Consider the following 22758-nt stretch of genomic DNA (forward strand, 5'->3'; position numbering starts at 1 on the left):
GGCCTGCCGGCTGAAACGGTGAGCTCCAGGTTCAGTCAGAGACCTCTCCTCAAAAGAGCAAATGAGAAAGGAATGTGGATAGCAGCCGCCGGCTTCCACGCACACCTGCACATACATGCACACACGCATACAGCACACGCATGCACGAGTTTGCTAAAGCGAATCGGTGAGCCCTGCCGACTCTCGGAGGCAGCTGCCTTTGCTTGGGAAGCACGGCTGTACTTGGGGCGCTGGGTTGAAAACAACTTTAGGGAAGAAATGATCGCATTGGGTCTCGTCTCTGTCTCAGAGGAGCCAGCCCATCGCAGCTCAAACACACAGGACAGAGAGAACGCATCTGCTGTGAGGCAGGTCTGGTAAGTCATCGCTAGGTGACGTAAACTAGACACAGGAGAGGAGAGAGTGAGTGGATTACACACAAATGCTGTGCCCGCGCTGTTTTAACAAGGTATAGGGACAGCTATAGATTCTGCCAAAAACCTCCCAAAATTGGAACAAATACCCGTCTCCCTTGCCCACTGCCCCAAAGCACCAGGATAGTCCCCGGGACTCTGCTTTCTTTCCTCAAGCTGCATGTTTTCTCCTGTCTCACTCACTTGGAATCCTAGCCCTACATTATCTCAGATGACTAGCCTGTTTTTAGCCCAGACATGCACAAGAGTCTTGTTAGGCTAAGGCCGCATGCTCTTCTGTCCTTCCATTCAGAGACTTCTTTTGCTGGCATACCCAGATTCCCTAGGCTCTGCTGCTCTATCTGGCTTGTGTAGGGGCCGTACAGGGAAGAAGCCTCAAGTGGCTTCCCTCCCTGACTAATGCCTGTGCATGTACCTGTGACCTAGAGCCTCACACACAGAGCATCCCATGCAGGAGCAGCAGGGAGTCTGGGTGTGGGTGTGGACATTCAGAAGGGAGGGGAGTGTTGGGGGCTATGGCCCCCGCTTACCAGCTTCTTGAACCTCTGTTGTGCTGAAAGGAGGAAGGGCAGAGGGGCTGGATGCTAAAGGAAGAGAAGAGAGTGGGAGGCCAGCCTGAGGTGGGAGCTAACTTCCCCTGGAGGTGACACTTACTAAATGGGGGTATTTAAGAGCTCTCCATGCACAGATCTGAGGTAGCCTGAGAGGAGAAATGAGTTAGGCTGGTCTCTGAGTACCCCAGCATTCCCAAACCTTTCCTACTCTGCATATTGCAATCTAAATTTGTGCAAGACACATGTGTGGTGACGCACCTCTCTGCTAAGGATCTGTTGGCCCTTCACCATGTCACTGGCATCAGACCCAGTGCCCAGGATGGATGTCAAGGCCCTTAAAGCGTCCTCACCCCACCGTATGCCAAGGCCTCCAGAGCAGGCCACCCTAGCACCTCTTGGTTCTTCAACAGGTGAGGTGCGCCCTCAACTCCCCACCATAACGCACACACTGTTGCCTCCCACAGGTATCAACAGAGATGACAAGTTCCCCGAGGGACGCCACCTACCCTTCGCTAGGCTGCACACAGCTTCCCTTTGCTCCTGTTGCCCCTGCCCTTTGTCACAGAGACGGCCACTGAGAACAGCGAAGGCCTGCTTCACTGTCACCCCTCATGAATCCTGGACCTTGAGAACATCCCTTTGGCTGACTCCCGATCCTCTGGTGCTAGCTGACGCAACAGGTGCACAACACAGGTGTGATGAATAAAGGAATAGATGAGTGGGCACATGGGAGGCTGAGGCAAGAGGACCACTGTGAGTTCCAGGCCAGCCTGGGCTAAACAGTGTTACTCTGTCTTAAAAAAAAAAAGAAATGAATGAATGAATTAATGAATGAATGATATGCTGTCCCTAAATGACTTCAGGAGACAAGGAAAGCTAACAGATGCAGGGAAGAGAAGTGGGTCTCAACACACAGTGCACAACACACAGTGTCCAGAAAATAATCAGCTGTTTTATTAGTTACACAGGTTCATTGATTTATGAATATTTATGACATCTCCGTTTTATCAGGTCCTTAGCAGAACAAAGGGATAAAAGTTCCTTGTCATGGAAGAAGGGCAGTAGGAGAGGGCACCATCTTCCCTAACTTCCTGTCACCTCCTCCCTCTTCTTCCCACAATTCCACACTTGACTAGAAGAGCCGCCATGCCTTGTCTCTGAAGTCCCCTCATAAGTGCACCATATCACTATTATTATATTATTATTGTTAATTATTGTTATTATTATCATTAACCCTGTGAGGTCTGGAGGAAAGGCACCACCGTGCCTACTACACAGGAGGGAAAACTAAGGCCCACACATCTCAGGGAGTCCTGACCCACTTCTCAGACTCCCTCACACCACCTTCCAAAGACCCGCCGAAACGGAAGAGACATGCGTTTCTGTGGAATTGCGAGGAATCAGAGGAATTGGGTGGCTTTTGTGTGACCCGGAGCCCAGGAATTTGGCCAGAATGCAAGACAATGAACGGTGCAGCAAGAGACAGTTGCAAACAACAGTGCAAAGATCAGCTCTCCGGGTGCTGTCTGCCCACCAGAGAAAACCCAAGTGTGAATATTCCCTTGAAAATTATTGAAAACCACAAGACAAGAATGGCTTCCGGTAACACAGGGTGGCCTGGAGCACCATCCAGAGCACGCCCGGGTCACACAGACACAGACCTCCCCTAAGCTTGGGTGGAGACAGCAGTTACCACTCGGGAAGAATTCGGTGTTGCTAGGTGCCAGCCTGCACAGCTCTGCTGGGGGACAGAGGGATTATTCTGCCCCATTGTCGAAACGCACTGTTTATTGTTAGAATACACACGGGAATTAGAAGGGGCATGTTTGAATCATAAATATTTGCATGCTACTGATGATTGGACAAAAGAGTTGGACTGGCTAAGTTGGGAGAGCTTCTTTTCCCATGAAAAAACGCTGCTTCGTATTACAGTCCATATTTAATTTCATCCCTTCCATTGCTAATCTGAAATCTCAGTGCCTGCTGGCTATAATAACCCTTTCCGGCCCTCAGAGCTCCAGGGGGCTGGGGAGGAAGGGTAGGCTAGGAAGCGTTCTCTCCCAGAAATCCACAAGGAGACGCAAGAAACAGGTCTATCAGTGACCCTGCCAATGTCCCTGTCTCCTCCAGGGATCCTGTCCCTGCTGAGACCTGACCCAGGTGGGAGACTTGAGCCAGCTTGTTCTTACCCCGGGAAGGCTTAACCTAACCAGTAAGCAGCAGCATTTATCTCTGAAATCAATCCTCACGGCTCCTCCTTCTCCTCCCATGGACAAAAGCAGACTAGAGCTCAGACAGGCACAGAGAGAAGTTGTTCTGGAGTTCCTAGTGTCTGCAGATTGTCACTGCTAAGACGGTTGGGGATCACTGGTAAGCTGTCAAATATTCAACAATGCACAACACAGCCACCCCCGGGTGGCCCCAGAAGGGAATGGGTGCTCTAAGTATTGATGGGAGACACCCGCTCTGTGACCTTTAGGAAGGTGGTAAAGTCTACTGCCTAGAGTTAAACAGTGCTAAGTGCCCAGAGTTGAACAGGAAGCAGGGATCTAAGGAAGTGGATGACTACCTGCCAGGCAGAAATGGCCCACTGAGGGTACCATGGGCAGAGCTGGGGGGATATCATGAAAGTTCATCCTTTGGGGCTTCTGGACACATTCTTGTTAACAACTTTCATTTATCCTGTCATTATTTGTTTATTTTTAGACACAGTTTCTTACAGACCAGGCTGGCCTGGAACGAAACCAACAATCAAGGATGACCTTGAACTTTCGAACCTCCTGCCTCTACTTCCCTATTCAGTGTGTATACCATGAATTGAAATTCTCACAGATTTATTTTTCTTTTCAAGGAAGGAAGAGAGTGTGAGGCAGGAGGAGCAAGGGAGAGAGCTAACAACTTTTGAGAATGTTGGGCTAGGTCTGTACGACTTTTCCCCAGTCTTGGCAAGATTGAAGTTTTAAAATTGGTCTTTGTTGGGGGTGGGAGGGGCCATTCTGCACATAGTAGGGTGATTAGCAGATCTCTGGCCTTATCCTCTGGGTCGTAGGGACCACTCCTCTTGCCTCCCGTGTGACAATCAAAAACATCTGCATACCTCTTTAAATGTCCCCTAGGGGGTCAAAACTCATCCCAGCTGAGACACCAAGCAAGAGGCTCATGGAAATTAATCAATCACCAACACCAGAGAGTGAAGGAACCTGCCTCCTGGGTGTGGCAGTTCAAATAGAAGGATGCAAGTGGGACCCTTACTGCAGGCTCTGGAGTCGTTGTCCACAAAGAGCCATGAGTGACCAGGTTCCGACAGCTTCTCATTAACAAGAGGCAGAGACTGATAGGAGCTCAACATACTCCATACAAAGACCTCAAATAAAAATGTCCTCGAAGACCCACGGCCAATGCTGTAAGCAAACAGGAGTCCCTTCTACCTCCAGACCATCCCTCCCTTCTTGTCTTATCCATGAAGACCCGATAAGGATGCAGACAAATTGCATACAACTCCTTCCTTTGCATAAGGTGACTTGATTAGAGGCACACAGTTTCCTAGAGGACACTGGCCAGCTTCCCATTCACTGGCCCTGGGTCTCCTGGGGTGGGGTCCTGGGGAGGAGGCACGGCTAGGCCCATGCATTCACAGGGAAGGTCTTTAGTCTCTTACAGCAGGGAGTCAGAAAATTTGCTTCAAATTCACTTTCATCTTCTCTGAGAAAGTGGAGTCCCTGTGGCTCTTGAGTGACTGTCTCCTTCCTGGCTTAGGAAGCCAGAGGAAACATGCTGGGGCTCTGGCATTACAGCATGAGCCTCCCACAGGAGGCCATCGGGATTTCTGTGCCCTCCTAGGGACCCATGTGGCCTGGCATCCTGGCTGGAGAACATTTGGGCATAACGAATAGAGTTCCCAAACTGGATAGGCTGCCCCATATAGGCTAATAGAGGCTGGGCTGTGAACTGGGGTCCCAGAGCAGGGCAGAGCAAACAGGAACTGTACCGTTAGCTCCACTCCCCACACAGCCCCAAACACACTCGAGTGTGAGAGTCACTGCGGAACCAGCCACGGAGGACATGGAGGCATTGCCTGAAACTCACTGGTGCGTGTTTATAAACACGGGCAGGGTGTGAGCGGCTATCACTCTCCACTGGCTCCCGGCCAGGCAGCTGGCAGATGGGGACATTTTCACAGACAGCTTGCTCACTCCTTTTTGTTCACTGCTTGACTGGGGCTTCATGTGAACTGATCTACCAGCTTGGACTCAACCTTCAAGAACATTTGGTCCAAGAACTCTCTCAATGAAGGCAGAGGCACGTGAATATATTCCCCCCGACTAATGGCCCAACGGAGCCTACAAACAGCACACAACTCCACATTTACGGCAGAGTTGGTCCCATGTCCCATGGGTCCCATGGATTCAAGAAGTTGCAGATCACGGATATCTGTGGGGAAATCCATTTGTACTAAACACATACGTGGGCTTTAAAAATTTTTTTCATCACTATTCCCTAAACAATAAAGACCATGGCAACTATTTATGTGTAAGCGACGTTCTGTTAGCTATCGAAAGTAATCTAGGCATGATGTAAATTATATCAGAGGGTGTGCGGAGGGTTATTTACAGAGGCTGTGCTGTTTTTGTATAAACGGCTCGAGCAGCTGCCGATGTCTGAATTGAATGGAGGGGGTTTCTGGACCAACCTTCCTTAGCCACAGAGGGTGACTCCACACATTCTTAAACACCCCCTACCGTTCTCAACATGTTTTATAATCATCAGCGGGGAGGAGACACGCACCATCTCTCTGCTTCAACAAGTAATTTTTCTTTAAAAAAAAAAAAAGTCCTGAAACACAGAATGTATTCTTCCATAACTAGCCTACTCCTAGCACCAAAAAGAAGAGGAGAGGAAGAGGAGGAAGAAGAAGAGGAAGAGGAAGAGGAGGAAGAAGAAAAAGGAGAAGAAAAAGAAGAGTAGGAAAAGGAAGAGGGAGAGGAGGAGAAAGAAGAAGAGGAAGAGGGGGAGGAGGAGAAGAAGAGAAGGAGGAGGGGGAGGAGGAGGGGGAGAGGAGGAGGAGGGAGAGGAGGAGGAGGGAGAGGAGAAGGAGGGAGAGGAGGAGGAGGAGGAGGAAGAAGAAGAAGAGGAGGAAGAAGAGGAGAAGGAGGAGGAGGAGGAGGAAGAGGGAGAAAGAGCAAGCAGGCTGATTTACTAGAAATAGTCTCACTGAGTGCCTAGCTGGATCACTGTTTATGCCTGTGACGTTGTCAAACAGGAAGTTCTAAAAGTCACTCAACCATTATTTCTCTCACAGGCACTTTCTGATCGATAGTCTTCGGTCCTGAACAAAAAGGGCTGGCTCACTGAAGGAAGGAAGGCCTAGCTTGCTGGGCACTGGGTGGAGGGTGGCTTCTGCCCCACACAGAAAAATCCTATTCATGCTAAGAACCTCAGCCACAAACAGCTATGTGACACCGTGCCTGGCACTTTGTAAAACCCGCTGGGGTAGAGCGTGACACTACAGTTTCCATCAGGGACAGCGTCCAGCAGCAGGCAGCTTCTGGTCCCTGCTAAGGCTCCCGCTTGGGGAAAGTGTCGCTAACCCTTTTATTGCCTGAATAAAGAGAAGGGGAAACCTGATCCACACAGCAGATTCTGAGTCAGCTCTATCAGTTCCGGGTGTTGACCTGCCTTGGAAAGGAAGTGTTTGCTAGGACCGGTTGGGGCTTGTTCTCTGAGGGCCCCTGGCTTTGTTTAGTTTTGTTGGCTTTTGTTTGGTTTTTATTTTATTTTATTTTATTTTTTTTTGTTTTGAACTGTTCTATCCCCGTTCGTTCGTTCGTAGTTAAATCCGAAGAAAAGGAAAAAAAAAAAAACCGAACAGACTTTACTACATGCGCTATTACAAACCGTGGAACAAAAACCAGAAAGAAGAAGGAAGAAAAATGGACACTGGATGTTAACACGGCTCACACCTTTCCCTTCTCCTTATTCTCCCTAGGAGACCCGACCGCCAGTTCCTGTTGCTCGCATGGACTGCTCTCCAAGAAACATCCCTGGGGCTGGCAGTTGGATTTCTTCTTCCTCTATGAAGTGAATTTGTGATCAAATAAAGAATGATACGGATCCTATGATAACATCATGAGTCACTAAGACCAGCGCTCCGGTAAGAGCCGGCACCACCCTGTTCGGAGCAGAGCACCAGAACAGTTAGTTTATCCTTCCCGAAATGCATCTCCACCACAGCCTTCCGCTCAGCCGAGAGACAACATCCCACCCTGTACCCCAAGTCACAAAGGGGGGGATGGAAATGCCTTAAGATACCCACACTACACAAATATGAAGGCGCCCAGACTGTGACGGATAAATATTATGTCTGGGGGTGGGGGTGGGGGTTGGAGGGGTGTCGACATCGAGAGTCCAGGAAGGGACTTCGCTTCAGAAAAGCACTGTTTTCAAAGGGGCAAATCCCGAGCTGCCAGGGCTTCGGTGTAAACAGTGGATTCCACTAAGACAAGAAGCCTTTTCCTGGCAGGCCACAGAACACTTGTCTTCTGGGGATGTGCGTGCCACTGCAGCCAGGGCTGATGGTCACTAGGGAAGAGACTGCATTCTCAGTGGTAGGATGGTTTCCCTCTCGCACAAACAGTCACATTCAGCTGTAGGCCTCATGGTCTGCCGGAGGCCCACCCTGGCCTTTTAAATTGATATACCTTTCTAACCCCAGAACAACAAGAAAATGTCAACCTTGCGGATTCTCTTGTCTATTTATTCTCTGGGTATGTGCTGTGTTTAAATCTTGGCATGGAACTGACCCTCCACAGTCACAGACACGTTCCAAATTCGCACGTTTTAGTGTCCACACATCCCAGAAGATCCGCAAACAAACAGGAAACCAAGCTGCGCACAGAAGTCTGGGCAAGTGCGCTTTTTTTTTTTTTTTTTTTTTTTGGCTTCCTGTAAGTCTTTTGGAGGATTTTCAGAATTATCTATGACATCTCCCGAAGATTAAAAATCACAGTCTTGGGACATATGGGGATTGGTTCTGGTCTCCCTCCTTACATTTGCAAGGTCGTTATTGCCACACTGGGTGGTTGCCTGCTCTGGATCCCAGGGACAGCATCGTGAAAGCTACATTCACTGATGGATCAATTCTTGGGCAGCTGGTAAAATACTCCAGCAGGAAGTCGGTGGTCACAGCCAAAGTTTCTTAAATGTCCGTCACCTCACTCGGTGAGGAGCTCCCTTGCCCATGAGAGCTTAATGCTTGCAGTTACAGCCGGAGAAAAAGGCTCAGCTAATTAACCTCATGAAAGAGATTTCTTTTTGACCCTGAACCCGGGGATGACTGATAGTCTCAGGCCCTGTGACTAAAACATACATTGTTCTGAGCGCCCTCCTAATCTCCGAGGATCCCCTCTGATTTTCACCCAACCCCTTAAGTCCCAACTGTAAGCAGCTATCTCCTTTTCCTTTGTAAAGCCACTGATAATAACATGCAGATTGGGAATCAAAGGGAGAAACATTCCTGTGAGGAGATACCTGGACAAGACCTAGAGCAAGAGGAAGCCACGGTGCCAGAGGAAGAGGGCCTGAGCTTCCTCTCCTTTCACCAGGATTCACAGGGGCCAGCAGGCAGCCAGGTCTTAGAAGCCAGACCGGCAGGTTTTCCCAGTCGCAGGCTGAACCTGAGGTTAGGAGCTGTGCTGTTGGCCATCTGCCAGCACCCAGACAGATCCATTTCTTGGAACAGAGAAAAATCCTTTCTTGGGTAACTCTGGCAGTTTCTGCGAGGGTCACAATCCCCAGCATCTGGCATCCGGTAAAAAGAAAGGGGGTACCCATTCATATCATCTCTACCGTTTATACTCAGGCCCCTCAGAAAAGCCATGCCTGACAGAACCCCAAACTGACCTTACAGAGTGTGGATGAATGAAAGGTCAGGACCTTCTGGGCCAGCGTGTGGCCTCCGAGGGCACATTTTTAGGCACTTTTTTTTTAAAAGATGGAAAATGAAATAGTAGAGTCTTAAGGTCGCTCGATAAAGCACACCACAACTTTTAAAGGATAAGGTTCAGCCAGGGAGATTAGGGCTAATTGTGAGAATTACAGAGAGTCTTCTATTCAGTTTCTAATGGGAAGCAAATCACAAGAGAGAAAGAGAGAGAAAGAGAGGGGTGTGTATGTGGGGGGAATATCCAGCAGGCTTTGATGGCATGAAAAAGCAAAATAAAAATCATATTTTGCGACTACAAAGTGAAATTATGGTATAAAACCATGTCCATTATACCGACGGCTCGGTATACTTGTCTTTTTGTTGACATAAAAGGATTTAAACCTTAAAAACTAGAGACCCACATCACATAACGTATAGAAACGGTAACTGGGTCAAGTGGTCAATTAGTCCCCCGGAGGTCGGATTACTCGTTACCACTCATGGAGAGGAGAGCCTGCTTAAGTCAAATATAATCCAATTTTTTGCATCTGATTAATTTTTTCATTCCAGGGTATGGGAAGACAGCCTGGCCCCGGGTACTGCTGTTTTCCTTTGGGGGGTGGTTATGCAAACTCGAATGCACACTGGCACGAATCAGGCAGCAGAATGCAAACAGTCCACACCTTGGGGAAACAGCCCGCCGTTCCTCAGGTAAACACCAGCACCTATTAGTCACCCACTCAAAACAGAAATGGCCAAAGAGGGATAGGAGACCAGCTCTCAGCACCACAAAGGCAAGCATGTTGCTTTCAAAACCCCTCTTTTGATCATCATCGGCTTACTGCGACGGTTGTCACAAAGCCGCCGTGCAATGGCCTATGGGAAAATGTCACCGGAATAGGCCATTAAACAATCCTCAAAACTTCCACAGCCAAACATGACGAAAAGACCCACTTAGATGCCCAGGAGTCCGGGCACACTTTCTCTGGCAACCCAGCCAGCCATTCCTAAGAGCAGGAGTTCCTATACTGATTAAGTTGATTGCTAGGCAGGTGGGTGTGGGCCTGGCTATGGGGTCTTTCTTCTTGGCCTCCCACCCACTCGACTGGCTAGCACTATCGACTCATCTGAAACCTTGGAGATGTTCTCTAAACATAGGGCTCTGACCCATAATGTGAATTCCATTTGCTGAAAGGCAGAGACTTTCAGTGCGACAAGTGGATCCACTTAATGGTGAGTCTCTCCTAGGCCTTCAGTAAGTGGATAGACTTTCCTTTGAATCACCCTACTATTAGCGTTATATGTTTTCTAAAACTTTTTTTCCTGCAGTTGTGATGTCATTCTAAAGATGCCCTGGGCATCTGGGGGCAAACACAGAAGCCCAGGTTCACACACTTAACCTTTTCCTCTTTCCCACTACTGGCACAGAATTTCTACTGTTTCGAATGCTTTGGAAACAGTAGTAGCAATCCCCTTTGCTTGATATTTTCTACCTGTTGCCAGTCTGCTTGCCTTATTTTGTTTGCTTGGTACTGGGGACCAAACCAAGGGCCTTAGACACAAGAGGCAAGCGCTTTACCACTGAGCTGTGGACATGACTAGCCAGCCCCTTCCCATGTCTTCCCCCTATGTGAGAAGCTGACTGTGTTACTTAGATACACGTCGTTTCTTTTGGATCCAGCTAGAAATACCTTCTACAGCTAAGCTTATTCAATTCTGCACTGCAAAGATGAGACTTTAAACACAGTCCCCTTGCTCCTAAATTCTCTGACTGGCTGACCTCTGTAAAACATGCCGTAACTCCTTGAAATGAAAAAGAAAACTCAACACTTGAAAGACGACTGGAAAGCAAACAGCCCTACAGTGAGACCGGATTCCTCTTTCTACTCCAATGCTTTAATAACTAGTTAAAGGTGAGACATAATAAAACTGCATGTCCAGCTGCGCTCAGGTAATAATCCGGTCTCTAACACGACCGGCATCTAAATGTTAAGTGAGCCTGGCTTCTCCCACCAAACTATAAAAGGCTTCGAAAAGAATACACCATGAAGGTCACATTGTTCTCAACTATACTCATAAGATTCCATTTTTTTATCTTAGAAATATTAGCTTGCTTAAAACCATATCAATAAGGATTCTCCCAAATTATTGATGCGACCAATTGAGACCCTGTCACATGCCCTAAGAAGCACACGCACCAGATCCTAAAAGGCTCATGGTCTTTGATGATCCCAGAGCGACCACCCCATTATACAATCTCAGTCCCCATCTTGGTGAGGTTCCCTCACTTTTCTTGTTTGTTTTAGGGAAAAAAATGGTGAAATGTTTTACTGAATCTCACAGTTTGTGTTCTGCCCATCGTGTGGCCCAAAGTCACCAGTCACAATGACCTAAGTTATTGTGAGCCAATTTAGTCACCAGACGTGATACTATCCAGTTGGAAGTTTTAGCTTTCAAGTAAATATTTTAAATAAATATCACTGTGTGGCCTCAATGACAGGAGGCCGCTACTAGCTACTAGTTGGGTTCAAATTCCAAGCCCACCCGTGACAGATACGCACCTCTGCCGCTCCGACCGACAAACCTGAGGTCGTTGAATCTCGCCACTTGGTTCTTCATGGCCGCGGTGGCGTTTCTCAGCTCCGCCGAGTAGTTTTCGTCATTGCCCGCCATGACGGTGACCAGAGTGCCATCCGGAACGTCGCCCAGCGCTACCACCTAGGCACCAACCAAAGGGACAAAGGCAGACGTCAGTGTCATAGGTACGTGACTGTGTGTGGCACTTAACGGTGACGCTTTCTAGTTTTCAGAAGAACCGTCATAACTCGAGTATCGTGACGGGAAAGAGCTTGCTGTGAGCGGTGGGCGTGGATTTCCAAATAAGGAAGACATGGAGATTAAAGGGAGAAAGCCACAGGAGGACACAGTTGGGGACAAGGCAAACAGGGACGGGGACTGGAAAGCTACCATTTCTCATCAGTATCCCATACAACCTCAGATCTGAAAGACTGGAAGTCTTGTGTTTGTAGATTTGTGATCTAATCCGACTTTTAAAAAAGATTTGCTTTAGTATTTTGGATTAAGTGTATGTGGGTGGTCATGTTCTTGAAGGCCATGAAGGCCAGAGGCACAGAGGACCCTGGGACTAGAGTTGTAGGCAGACGTGAGCCACCTGACATAGGTTCTGGGAGTCAGAACCATTCTCTGATCACGTATCATAGGTTCTCAACTACTGAGCTGTCTCTCTGGCCCCACCTTTTACTTGCCTGGCCCCCATGGCTTGGCTGCTATTCGATTCTCTTAGCACTACGGTTTCATGATGCAGCCTAGAATGGCCTTGAACTCACGGTCCTCTTGCCTTAGCCGGTGAGGCCAGGGTTCACAGGTATGTGCCACCAAGCTGGCGTCTTTTGACTTCAGCTAAGTTTTTCAGTCTTTACTTGATTTGGCTCTCTTTGCCTTGTTCCATTTTCAAAGTGGCCACGGGGTTTCAAATCTAAATGTCTTGAGAGTCCGGTTTGTTCCAACCACTCCAGACACAGGTTGTCAGTCTGCAGTGAAATTTCTGGCTTTTATCCTAGTTGTGTGGCCCTCCTCAGGCAGGTTTTCTCGGGTCAGTAGGGGTGAGCGTCGCTTCACCTGCTGCCACACTGTCTTTTCAGTTTTTGCACACCCTTGGCTGCACAACCCATCGGAGGGATATTTCTCCTTCTGTACGTACGAAATGACTAACCTTGCCACAGATCTGCTAATCTGGCATTCATACCCAGTCCCTCTGCTCGCCACCCTTACTGATGAAGTCATGCCCCCTTCTCGCTGTTCCACATCCTGCAGATGGCTATGTGGGTGATATTATTCATCATGGCTGCTCCATACCCGAGTTCTAAAGAACATAGGTCAGGAGATTGCCCCAGCCACCTTGAGGGATGGACAGACAGGACGCCAGGCCATCACCAGGACGCCCTGCCCTCTGGTACTGGGTACAGGTAGGTGCCTTGCTATCTCTGTAATTTTTATCTGTTTTCAGCTACTTACTTTGTGAAACAAGGACCCAGCCCCTTGCCTCTGCTTTTAACCCTTTCATGTCAACTGTTGGACACGTTTTCTACAAAGGAGATTTTAAAACTCTTATTCTCCAAGCAATCTGTAATTAGATGTTTCTATCCCACCACAAGTGTTTGATGGCCTTTAATTAGGGGTGGTAATATGACAACTCTTTTGTTTCAAAGGACATCACTGCCGTAAATCTCCCAGCCTGGTTAATTGATCGTTATTGTCTTTCTACTCCTACAAAATGCTACTCCTGTAAATTCTGATTTTAGTCTAATTTTTCCCCCATTTCTTTCTTCGTTCACCCCCCATCCCCCCACTGCATAGTTCACTCATGGTGTTGAATAGTGTCCTCTGTGAAAATGCTTCACTTCCTTGTCCTCATCTCCCTACAGAGACCTAGGCTTTTCCAGTTCATCTCAACACCCACTGGGCATCCAGGGTACCGAATCTACAGCAGGGCTTCCAAACTGAATGGCTGACTCTCCGGGCCATGTCTCCTAGGAGACTAAAGTGAGTACATCCTGTCCCTTAGCACCCAAAAGCATGCTGAGTCATGGAACTCCTGCCAGGCCTCAGTGTGCCTCAGTTTACCACTGTTGCTCCAGTGACCCCCCCCCCCCCATTACCGAGAGAACAAACCCTAGAGGCCCTCTCATCTACAGCATGAGAGGACCATGGTGGCTAAGAAAAGCTTGTTGGTGATGGAATTCAAAAGTCTAAAAATTAGGAGTTTAACTAGCAACACCCCCATTTCTAAAGGAAGTGGGAAGGGGGCATCCGGGGGCCCAGTTATCACTTCTCTGGCCTTTTTTTTTTTAACTTATCTCCAAAGAGTTTTGAAGGAGTAGGGAAGGAGACAAAACTAAATCCAGGGACATTTAACACCATGCTTAAACCAATGACAAGTGCACTTAGGCTAGGTTATTAGTGTTACTGTTGTTTTATATAAAGCTAAGATGTCTTCCGATTGGATATAGGTTTTGTTAATGAGAGACGATTATAAAAAGGATGAGAGGAAAAAAAAATCAAACTTCAAACAGAAATGCGAAGCGGCATCTGCAGTACAAAGCCATAAACAATAGGTAAGGGAGAGAAACATTTACGTTTAGCACAGACCAAACAGACAAGAAGGGACTTGCTGGCCAAAGATAGCTCATATTTTGTTGAACTTCTCTCTTCTTCAAGTATCAGGAAGTTGGGCAAAATATCAGCTGCCCTCTCCGCTCTAAGGACTTCCCAGCACTGCTCTTGGCTAGCCGGTTCTCAGTTTGAAACTGGCATTTTCCAACAATTTTAGAGGCTGAAGTTAAAGTTAGCAATTTATTTACTGCAAATTTCTTAATCTTCCTGAGTTTCAAAGAGGCCGTGGAGTGGAATGTATAATTTATCTGAGATGATATTTAATGCATAGCTAGGGATTGTGGTCTTCCTGCCAGAATTATATTTATTTATTTATTTTTATGAAAAGCATACTCCATCAGCACCCATGGTCTTTGAACTTCCTGGCTGAAGGTATGTTTCTATCTTTGTGCTCCGGTGTACCAGGGGCTAAACAAACTATACTATTACAGTGTTACAAAATCTATTGCAAGTCACCTAAGCCACTTTGTAGGCGGCATCTGCAAACACTGCTTAGAATGTAGCAGACTTCCCAATCTCTCAGCATTGAAACGGTTTCTCTGTGCTAAAAGGTCAGGTGTGCAGGTGCAGAGAGGGGTAGGAGGACCATGAGCAACATTTTAATCTATTTTCAAGGAATTCGTGATTTTAAATCTCTTGACAATTCTGAAGATTGAAGCGGAGGACTTAACAAAACTTCAGCAGATTCTGGAAGACGCTCTCCCTATGATCTGAACGCACTGCTTCCCATGATCTGATTTTTATCTCAGGGGATAGGATAATTCCTGCAGGATTAACCCCTAAAGAGATGCCTGGGTCTTAATTTAAAAGTGAATGTGAACAACCTTTTCCGGTAGAACCCACCTCAGTGTGTTTGGTAGGGACTGGCACACAGAGGGACCAGGGACCCAGAACAAATACAGCAAGGATGCCGTCTGTTTTGGAGTACAGCTTCCTCTTAAAATCAATCCTTAAACCTCCTTTCCCTCCGCAAATTCTATCTACTGACTGAGGTCAGCAGGGTGCTGAACTCCTTGGAGCAGCCCTCCCTCTGTGGGACTGCAGAGGTGGTGACAGATATTAATCCAGAGGTCTGAGTTTTCAACTTCCCTGTCCACCGTGACCTTTGTCATAGCTACTGGGCTGTCACTCAGGAAAACACACTGAGGCTCTTTAAGAAGCGGGTTTCCCAAAATCATCTGTAAAAGAGAGTCTCTACGGCAGTGATTATTTTTGTTAAAAGGAATTTTTTTTTCGTGGCTTGTAAAAGCAATATGTATGGCCTTTCGTTCTTTAAAAAAAAAAAATTTCCGTGGTGGTGGCTCAAGACTGTATCACTTCAACTCCTGAAGACCATATTAAAAATCAACCATTTAGTGACAAACTAGGATTCCCTGGCAGAACAGCAGCAGCAGCAGCAGCAGCAGCAGCAGCAGCAGCAGCAGCAGCAGCAGCAGCAGCAACAACAGCAACAACATCAAGGCAGCTCAGAGAAGGCCCCAATTTCTTCACCAAGTCCCCTTAGCTCAGCTGCACAGGGAAATCTACCTTAAATGGCCCTTTGGTTGACTACAATGAGCCTGACATCACTCTGTTCTCTGAAAGTGACCTTAGGGCCAGGCCAGTCTGGTCTCTCTCAGGGTAACTGAAGACAACAGCAGCTAAATTTGTTTTTCTAAAGGAATTGGGGTGGATTCTCTAACAACTGGAAGGGAAGGAAAAACCAAGTGCCTGGCTCCCCTTCTGACTCTCAGCCCCATACACTACCCCCTTTAAAAATGTTGCTTTCAAAACAGCGGCAAAGGCAGGCACCTCTGTAGACAGAGTCGGTTGCAAATTCTACTTCTGTGATTTTTAAAACGTGGACGGTGTTTTTAGTATTAAATTAAGGAACCCCGGATAGCACTTTTCAAAAAGTGAGCGTTATTCATTGTAATTAGATCAAGATCCAGCTGAGGCCTGGGACTACGAAAAGCTTAAATTAAATTAAATTATTCTCCCTCCTAAATGAGACAATTATTCAGCTAAATTGAAAAAAAAGGGGGGGGGAAGAGCAGCTTCACTTTACAGCTTGGGTCCCCCCGCCTTCATTAGCTTTTTAAAAGAACGCAACTTGACAGAGTCAATTTGCTTTCCGCTGTAGCTTTTAAAACCTACCCCGAAGAAGACCAAAGAGGAGAATCTGAATTCCTCCAGCTCCCTGCCAGAGGAGTGGGGTGGTTTTTTTTTTTTAAACCGCCCAAGGTTGTTTATACATCGCTTCTGAAGGCCAAGTTTTAGAGGCAACTCAAAGCCAGGGCTAGATCAGGGTGAAAAGCGACCAGAGCGACGTGAGCTGCCCACCTGAAGTGGCCGCGTCTACCCGGCCCCTTCCTCTAACAGAAAAGCTGCTCGACCGGACCTTTCCAGGTGTCGGAAGACACCCCGTCACCTTTCTTGCCTGGGGCTTAATTTAGGTGAGCCAGCCATAATATTCTGGAGGGTTCCAGAAAAAGCAACAGGATTCACTACTAGCGGCTTCTGGCAGGAGCAGGCTACAGGCTCGAAAAACTCCTCCGGACTTTGGCAAACTTAACTACGCCTGCCGCGGACTTTGGACACGCTGAATCCGAATCCTATAGGGCGGTTAAAAAAAAAAACAAAACAAAAAACAAACGAACCGGCGGGGTGGGGGGTGGGATCCCTGGCGTCCCCTTGGTTTATTTTTACTGACCGGAAGATAGTAAAGCATCTTTTATTTTATTTCCCGATGCCTTCATTTGAGAGATAGGTGTCCATCTATCTCTTCATTTGAGAGATGGGTGTCCATCCAGAGGTCCAGGGAGCCTAACTAAGGAAGATGGACTGGCCCGCTCCAAGGTTCTAACTTTTTCTAATTTCGTAGCAAAGATAAGGAAGGTCCTTGGCAGATGTTCTGGGATTATCTTAAAAAATAAAAATTAAAAAACAAAAAACAAAAAACCCCCCCAAAAAAAACCAAAAACCAAAACAACCAAAACTCTCTCTTGGATACCTCTGCGGGTGGCCAAGGTGGGTCCCTTCCGAGGGTCGCCACGGCAACGCAGCATCCTCCCCCCCATCCCAAACTCAGTGAGAAGGACCAAACAGAGGCTTATACAGGCAGCACCCTTCTCTAGAAGCCGCCTTAGCCTCTGCCCCCTAGGCTCACTCTGGCCAGCGGCCGGCCTCCACCTGCTCCTCCCGCCACCCTCTCTAGACAGGAGTACCTTGAAAGCGATGGGCAGGGTCTTGTTGCAGCGCCAGTGAGTGGGCAGCACGGAGCAGAGGAAGTTGGGGCTGTCGGTGCGGACTAGCTCGCCGGGGTGGTCAGCTAGTACCTCCACCATGCTGCGGTCGCCGCTCCTCAGCTTGCTGGCCAGGGCGGCGCCGCCATCCGGGGCGCCCAGCGGCAGCGCCTCGCTCATCTTGCCGGGGCTCAGCGCGGTGGAAGGCGGCGTGAAGCGGCGGCTCGTGCTGGCATCTACGGGGATACGCATCACAACAAGCCGATTGAGTAAGGACCCTGAAAACAGCTCCTACTAGACGGCGACAGGGACTCGGATCTTCTGCAAGCTGCTCCCGGGAGACCAACATACAAGTTCAGGAGCCTTTATTACTACCGGAGGGTTGTGGGGGTAGCAGGACTGAGATCTAGTTACGCGGATCGGCCTTACACCCAGGCAGGGTTAGCAACTGGCCGCTTAGTGCATTGAAAAGTGGGCAACCCAGAATTCAAAGTCAAATGCCCCAAGGAGCCTCGCTTTCAGAGTTTGGAGTTCAGTCTTTGGCTATTACAAACGGTCCCGGAGGCAAAATTCCCGTATGCGTCCTAAAATATTTATGCGCAGAATTAAAAAAAATGACCAGAAAAAAAAAAAAAACAAACTAGATTTGGAAGTTCCAGCAGTTCATTGCCTGTCAGTTTGTTTTTCTTTCTTGCGGGTCAGTTTTGTTTAAAGTCTCAACAAAATACAAAACTTGGGAGTGTCTTCCATACAGAGCGCCCCTCTTACCATGAAAAACTCACTTCGTTCTCAAAAGCGAGAGCCGCCAACTTTCAAAGATTGTGCTACTAATGTATGTGCTCGTATATATAGATATATACACATGATCTACTTCATAAAATATTTACAATACAATCTGTAGAGAATTTAAACACAACAGAAATCCATTAATGTTCGCCGCAGTTTTTTTTTTTTTTTTTTAAGTAGCCTTGAAAATCAGCTTCAGTAGTTAGAAGACTGGGATAGAAGCACTTGTCATTATTCTCTCAATAAATTCTGGCCAAATAAATGGTCAGTACTTTACGAAGATCTCTAGCTAATCTTAAAAAAAAAATCAAATTCGATGACACTCAGGGTAGAGCTTCCCACAGCTGAGGACTCTGGTTTGGGAACGATGGTTAAGTTTGTGGCTGATCCTGTGGTTTGGTGGGAGTTGAGCCGCAGTTGGGTCACACACACACAGGCAGACATGCACTCTTCGGAAGTCAGCCACTGTCTACATTGGTTGAGTGAGTCAGCCCAGACTCTGGCAGTAGCAAGATGATCTTCCTCCAACGTCGCCCGGCGCTGGCTGGTTTTCTGCTGGGGCGCACAAATACCCACGAGCGAGCACCGTGTAACCGCAGCAGGTGGAGCGGGCCTGGGAGGAGGCGCCGTAGACCAGTAGACTCGAGTTACACACGCTCACTCCCACGCACCCTGCCACGCACACGCAACTTCACCGCTCGCCTGGAAGCCCGGAACACTTTCTCCCGCAGTTGTCAAAAGAAACAATCGGAGAAAAGTTTACAGCCAGGAGAAAAGTTGAAACATCCAAAGCCTAGACGCCGGTTCATTCAAAAGTAAGAAAGGAAAAACAAAAAGAAAAGGAAAACAAGGAGGTCCAACGCAGATCTAAGAAGAGCGGCAAAGGGTGACTTTCTTGCGTCTCCGGTAGCTCAGGATGGAAGTGCCAGCCGCGGGGCCGGGCGGCGTGGTGCCCTGGCTGGGTCCGGCCGCGGGGCGCCCGTCCTGCCCGCGCCCGCTGGCTCTATGAATGAGAGTGCCTGGAAATGAACGTGCTTTTACTGTAAGCCCGGCCCGAGGAATTCCATTCCCTCAGCTCGTTTGCATAGGGGAGACCGACGGCCAATCACAGGCCTTTCCGGTATCAGGCTGGGCGCGGCCGGCTGCCGCGCTCCTGGAATTGGCCCGCGCGCCCCCGCGCGCTACTGTACGCCGCCCCGGCCCGGACTGGGTGGCAGCCCCTACCGCCCCCAGCTCCGGTACCCACGCCGACCCCGCACACACATGCACACGCAGCCACGTTTGCCCGAAGCCAGGCCCAGGTTTAGACTCCACGCCAGGCAGCCACGCGCAGGGTGGCACTGCCACACTGGCTCTGGGTGGGTTTGAGGGGCGCGGCGGCGCCACCGGCGGCCACGGTCCCGGAGACCCCGAAACGGGAATCGAGAGACCGGTCGGGCTTGGGCACCGCGAGCTGCGCCCGGAGAAGCCCGGGGCCCAGAGATCTGAGGCAGGGAGACGCCCTGAGCGCCCTGGACACATAGCTGCCACCTCCGGGCTCCGGGGACCCGGGCTGGCATCCCGGAATGGTCCCCAGGCAGCCTTGCACTGCAGTCCGTGGGCCCAGGCTCCGGGTCCTGAGAGGACAGGGTGGGTTTCGGCCGCAAGAGGGCCGGAGGGCTGATGGCCCGGTTGGGGAGGCTCTGAGCGCCTCCCTGGGCCTGACTGGTAGCTGAGGTGCAGTGGCACAGGGTCATTTAAATACGGCCAGCCGCTGCTCCGCCGCAGAAGTTTTGGGTTTTAAGCATCCTCTCCGTGGTACAGTTGCTTTATTTAGTGTCTTTTCTCTGCGGCTGGGCTGCGGCTTGATTACGCAGCGCGCCGCGTTCTGAGTGTGCGCAGCGGCCGGGAAGGAGAGTTTTCTAACCAAGGCCTCCAAGAACCCCTAGACTACCACAAAAAAAGTTGAAAGCATTCGGGGATCCAGGCCACCCCGAATTCCCGAGCTCGAATCCACCCTCCAGCTCCGGGAGGAGGCCGGAGCTTTCCTTCGGGAGCTGAACCCACCCCGCTGGCGCACTGTGGGGGCACCTCCCCCATCTTGTCCGTCCCCGCGGCGCCGAGGGCATTTTCGCCGAGCTTTAAGGTCCCGTTCTGCTTGGCGCGCGACCCGCTGCTGTCCCCAGCCAGAGCAGCTGGCCTGTGCCCTTCGTGGGTCCCTTACTTCTCCTGGGCCTTGCTTCCTCCGGGACTTCGTACTACCCATTCCATGGAGCCCCGCTACTGTCCACACATGACCGAACCCCTCCACTTCCATCTGTGCTCGGGTCCCTGGCTGGTCCCCGCGTGTATCTTCCCTCCATACGCATCCGCGCAGCCAGGGTTCAGTGGAGGAGGAAGAAGATGTGGAGGTCCGGGCACGGAGGCCTGGTTGGGAGTTTGGGGCAGCTTCTCCTGCCCCAGGCGGGTAGGAGCTGGTGGTGTGGAGCACCCAGCAGGCCTTTCACCGTCATGTCGGGGCTCGGGGTGGACGCCAGGGGGCAGCAGCGGCCCTCGTTAGGCGCCCTGGGAAGCTGAGCTGGGCAATGGGCACACCCGGATGGTTCGGGGATCTGTCTCACCTGGAGAGCCTTAGGGTCTATCTAGTGAATTTGGGAAAAAAACATTAGGAAGCGGACACCAGAATCCACCTAAGCGCACCGGTCGCTCAGAGGTGGTATCCGGGCCAGCCTGCATAGGAATCCCCCGGCTGGTGGGTCTCTCCTGTCGCGATTCACGGAAATTAGGGTCTCATTTCTTCTCAAAGCTTCTTTGCCTGGGCTCTGTCCTATGCTAGTTCAGGACCATGAGTTCTTTAGGTGTCCAGAGAGCGGCAGAGAAGTTCCCCAGCCTTCTGTATTTTCCCGAGTGGGCCGGACTTCCCTCCTAAAGCACTAAGATCATGCCAGCAGGGAAAAAAAAGCTCAGTGTTCCCCTGGCGTTTGGGGGGAACCAGGAGCTTTGGGAAGAAAAAAAAATCTTTGCTTTTCTTTCAGAATGAATCTCTAAGAAGTCCCATTCCAGGTGTCAGTGTTCCCTACCTACTCCTACCTCCCCCTTGCTTAGCGATGTTAGAGTTAGCAGTCACCATCCCGCGGCCCGCACTCCCCTTCCGGGGCCACAGCTTCCTAGAGCGGCCAGGTTCTGGTGTGCTGGCTCTACTGGAGAGTTCATGGCCAGTGGAAGCCAGACTCCCTCATATAGCTAGCTAGGCTCCCCTCAAATGCATTTTCTAAGAGGCCAACTTCAGATCTAGTGCTCCTGGGGCCACAGCCAAGCACATCCGCAGGGACCCACTGAGACGGAGCTGGATCAGAACAGTGTGGCAGCGACAACACTGGACCTTGACTCCAGGAAAAGGGGTGCCTCTCCAGCCCTTCAAAGGGTTAAAGGAAGCCCCTTGGAGTCAAGCCCCTGCTTAAACCCTCAAACCCGGCACGCTCGGAGTTTAGGGTTGTCTGTCTGGCAGAAGCCTAGGAAAGGCGGTTACAGGACCGCATACACCGAGTTTAGCTTTTAAGGTCCGCACCTTGAGCGCTGCTCAGCTGAGTTACTAAGTTCAAAGCCGGACGACTATGCTATAGCAATGAAAAGCTCCAAAAACCCGGCCTCGGGCATCCCTGGACCTGTGCGGGTTGTCACTGAGCCACTCGACGCATATTTGAAAAGCACAAACAAATAAAATCATTGCCCCTCTGTACTGCTGAATAGCAAACAGCGAGCACGCAGCTGGGACTCAACTGAGGGGCAGGGTGACCACAGCCCTCAGAGCTTTGATCAGAGTACATGTAAGTCCTGCAACGGGACAGGAAAATGAAGAATTCCTTCCCACCCAGAGCGCACATTTCAGCGTCAATGAACACTTTCCCTCTCTTGCCTCACCAAGAGCTAAAGGAAAGGTTTACAACTTTCACTTCCAGGCTTCCCCCAGAATGACACTAAAATTTACAGGATAGAAAAAAAAAAACTGCAAGGGAAAGATTTAAGCTGCTACTGTGTGACAGTCTAACAAATTTGTTGCTGGGGGAGTTTAAAAGTGAGCACAATGGAATTTGTACTTTCTACCACGAATTTAAAAAGTAATATTTGGTTCAGGCAAAGCATTTCAATGGAGGACAGAGGGGTTCATTGACATATTTTTCTACATCCTCATTGGTGATAAGTGGCCTCAGAAAACCAAAGGCTTGTCCTATGAAATCATCTCCAAAATAAAGTGTATGTAATAACAGTTCTCTTCAATCAAAATTACCCCTCCAGAGTAATGTTCTACTGTCCAAATAGGATTTTAAGTACATCATAGTTTTAAAGTTATTATTTCTTCTTCTTCTCCTCCTCTTCTTCAGAGAGTTTATCCTACTGTGGTTCTAGACCAACCCCAGGCAGTTTGTACCTTCATAGACATTGAACCCAATTTCAGTGAGTGGCAACCATTGCATAAGTGACTAGCTGTCCACACTGTCTGGCTTTCCACATTGAAACTAATTACACTTTTCTCCCTTCTGAAGAATTTTTGTGATTACTTCATTTGTCACATTTGTTTACTAGGAGAACCAAACTCCTGAATTCTTGTGTGGCATCCCCTCTCTCTGAGTATTTTTATGCTGGGCTGTGGGGACACTTAACTACAACTTCATAACTAACCTAGCCCC

General features: G+C 49.2%; 1 protein-coding gene across 5 annotated transcripts in view; it reads right to left on the reverse strand.

Annotated features, from left to right (window-relative positions):
- The window catches only part of Runx1 (RUNX family transcription factor 1), a 234523-nt gene that overhangs the window by 77592 nt on the left and 134173 nt on the right, over positions 1 to 22758 (reverse strand). For 4 of the 5 annotated variants that reach the window (XM_017598053.3, XM_008768599.4, XM_008768598.4 and 1 more), the window contains exons 3-4: positions 17288 to 17541; positions 11450 to 11606 (exon numbers count right to left, since the gene is read on the reverse strand). In XM_017598053.3, the coding sequence (XP_017453542.1) occupies positions 11450 to 11606; positions 17288 to 17541 (411 nt within the window). Of the gene's footprint in view, positions 1 to 11449; positions 11607 to 17287; positions 17957 to 22758 lie in introns of those variants that run through there. The other variant, NM_017325.2, reaches the window with a different exon arrangement.

Source organism: Rattus norvegicus, chromosome 11 (assembly GCF_036323735.1).
Source record: "Rattus norvegicus strain BN/NHsdMcwi chromosome 11, GRCr8, whole genome shotgun sequence".
Classification (NCBI taxonomy): Eukaryota; Metazoa; Chordata; class Mammalia; order Rodentia; family Muridae; genus Rattus; species Rattus norvegicus.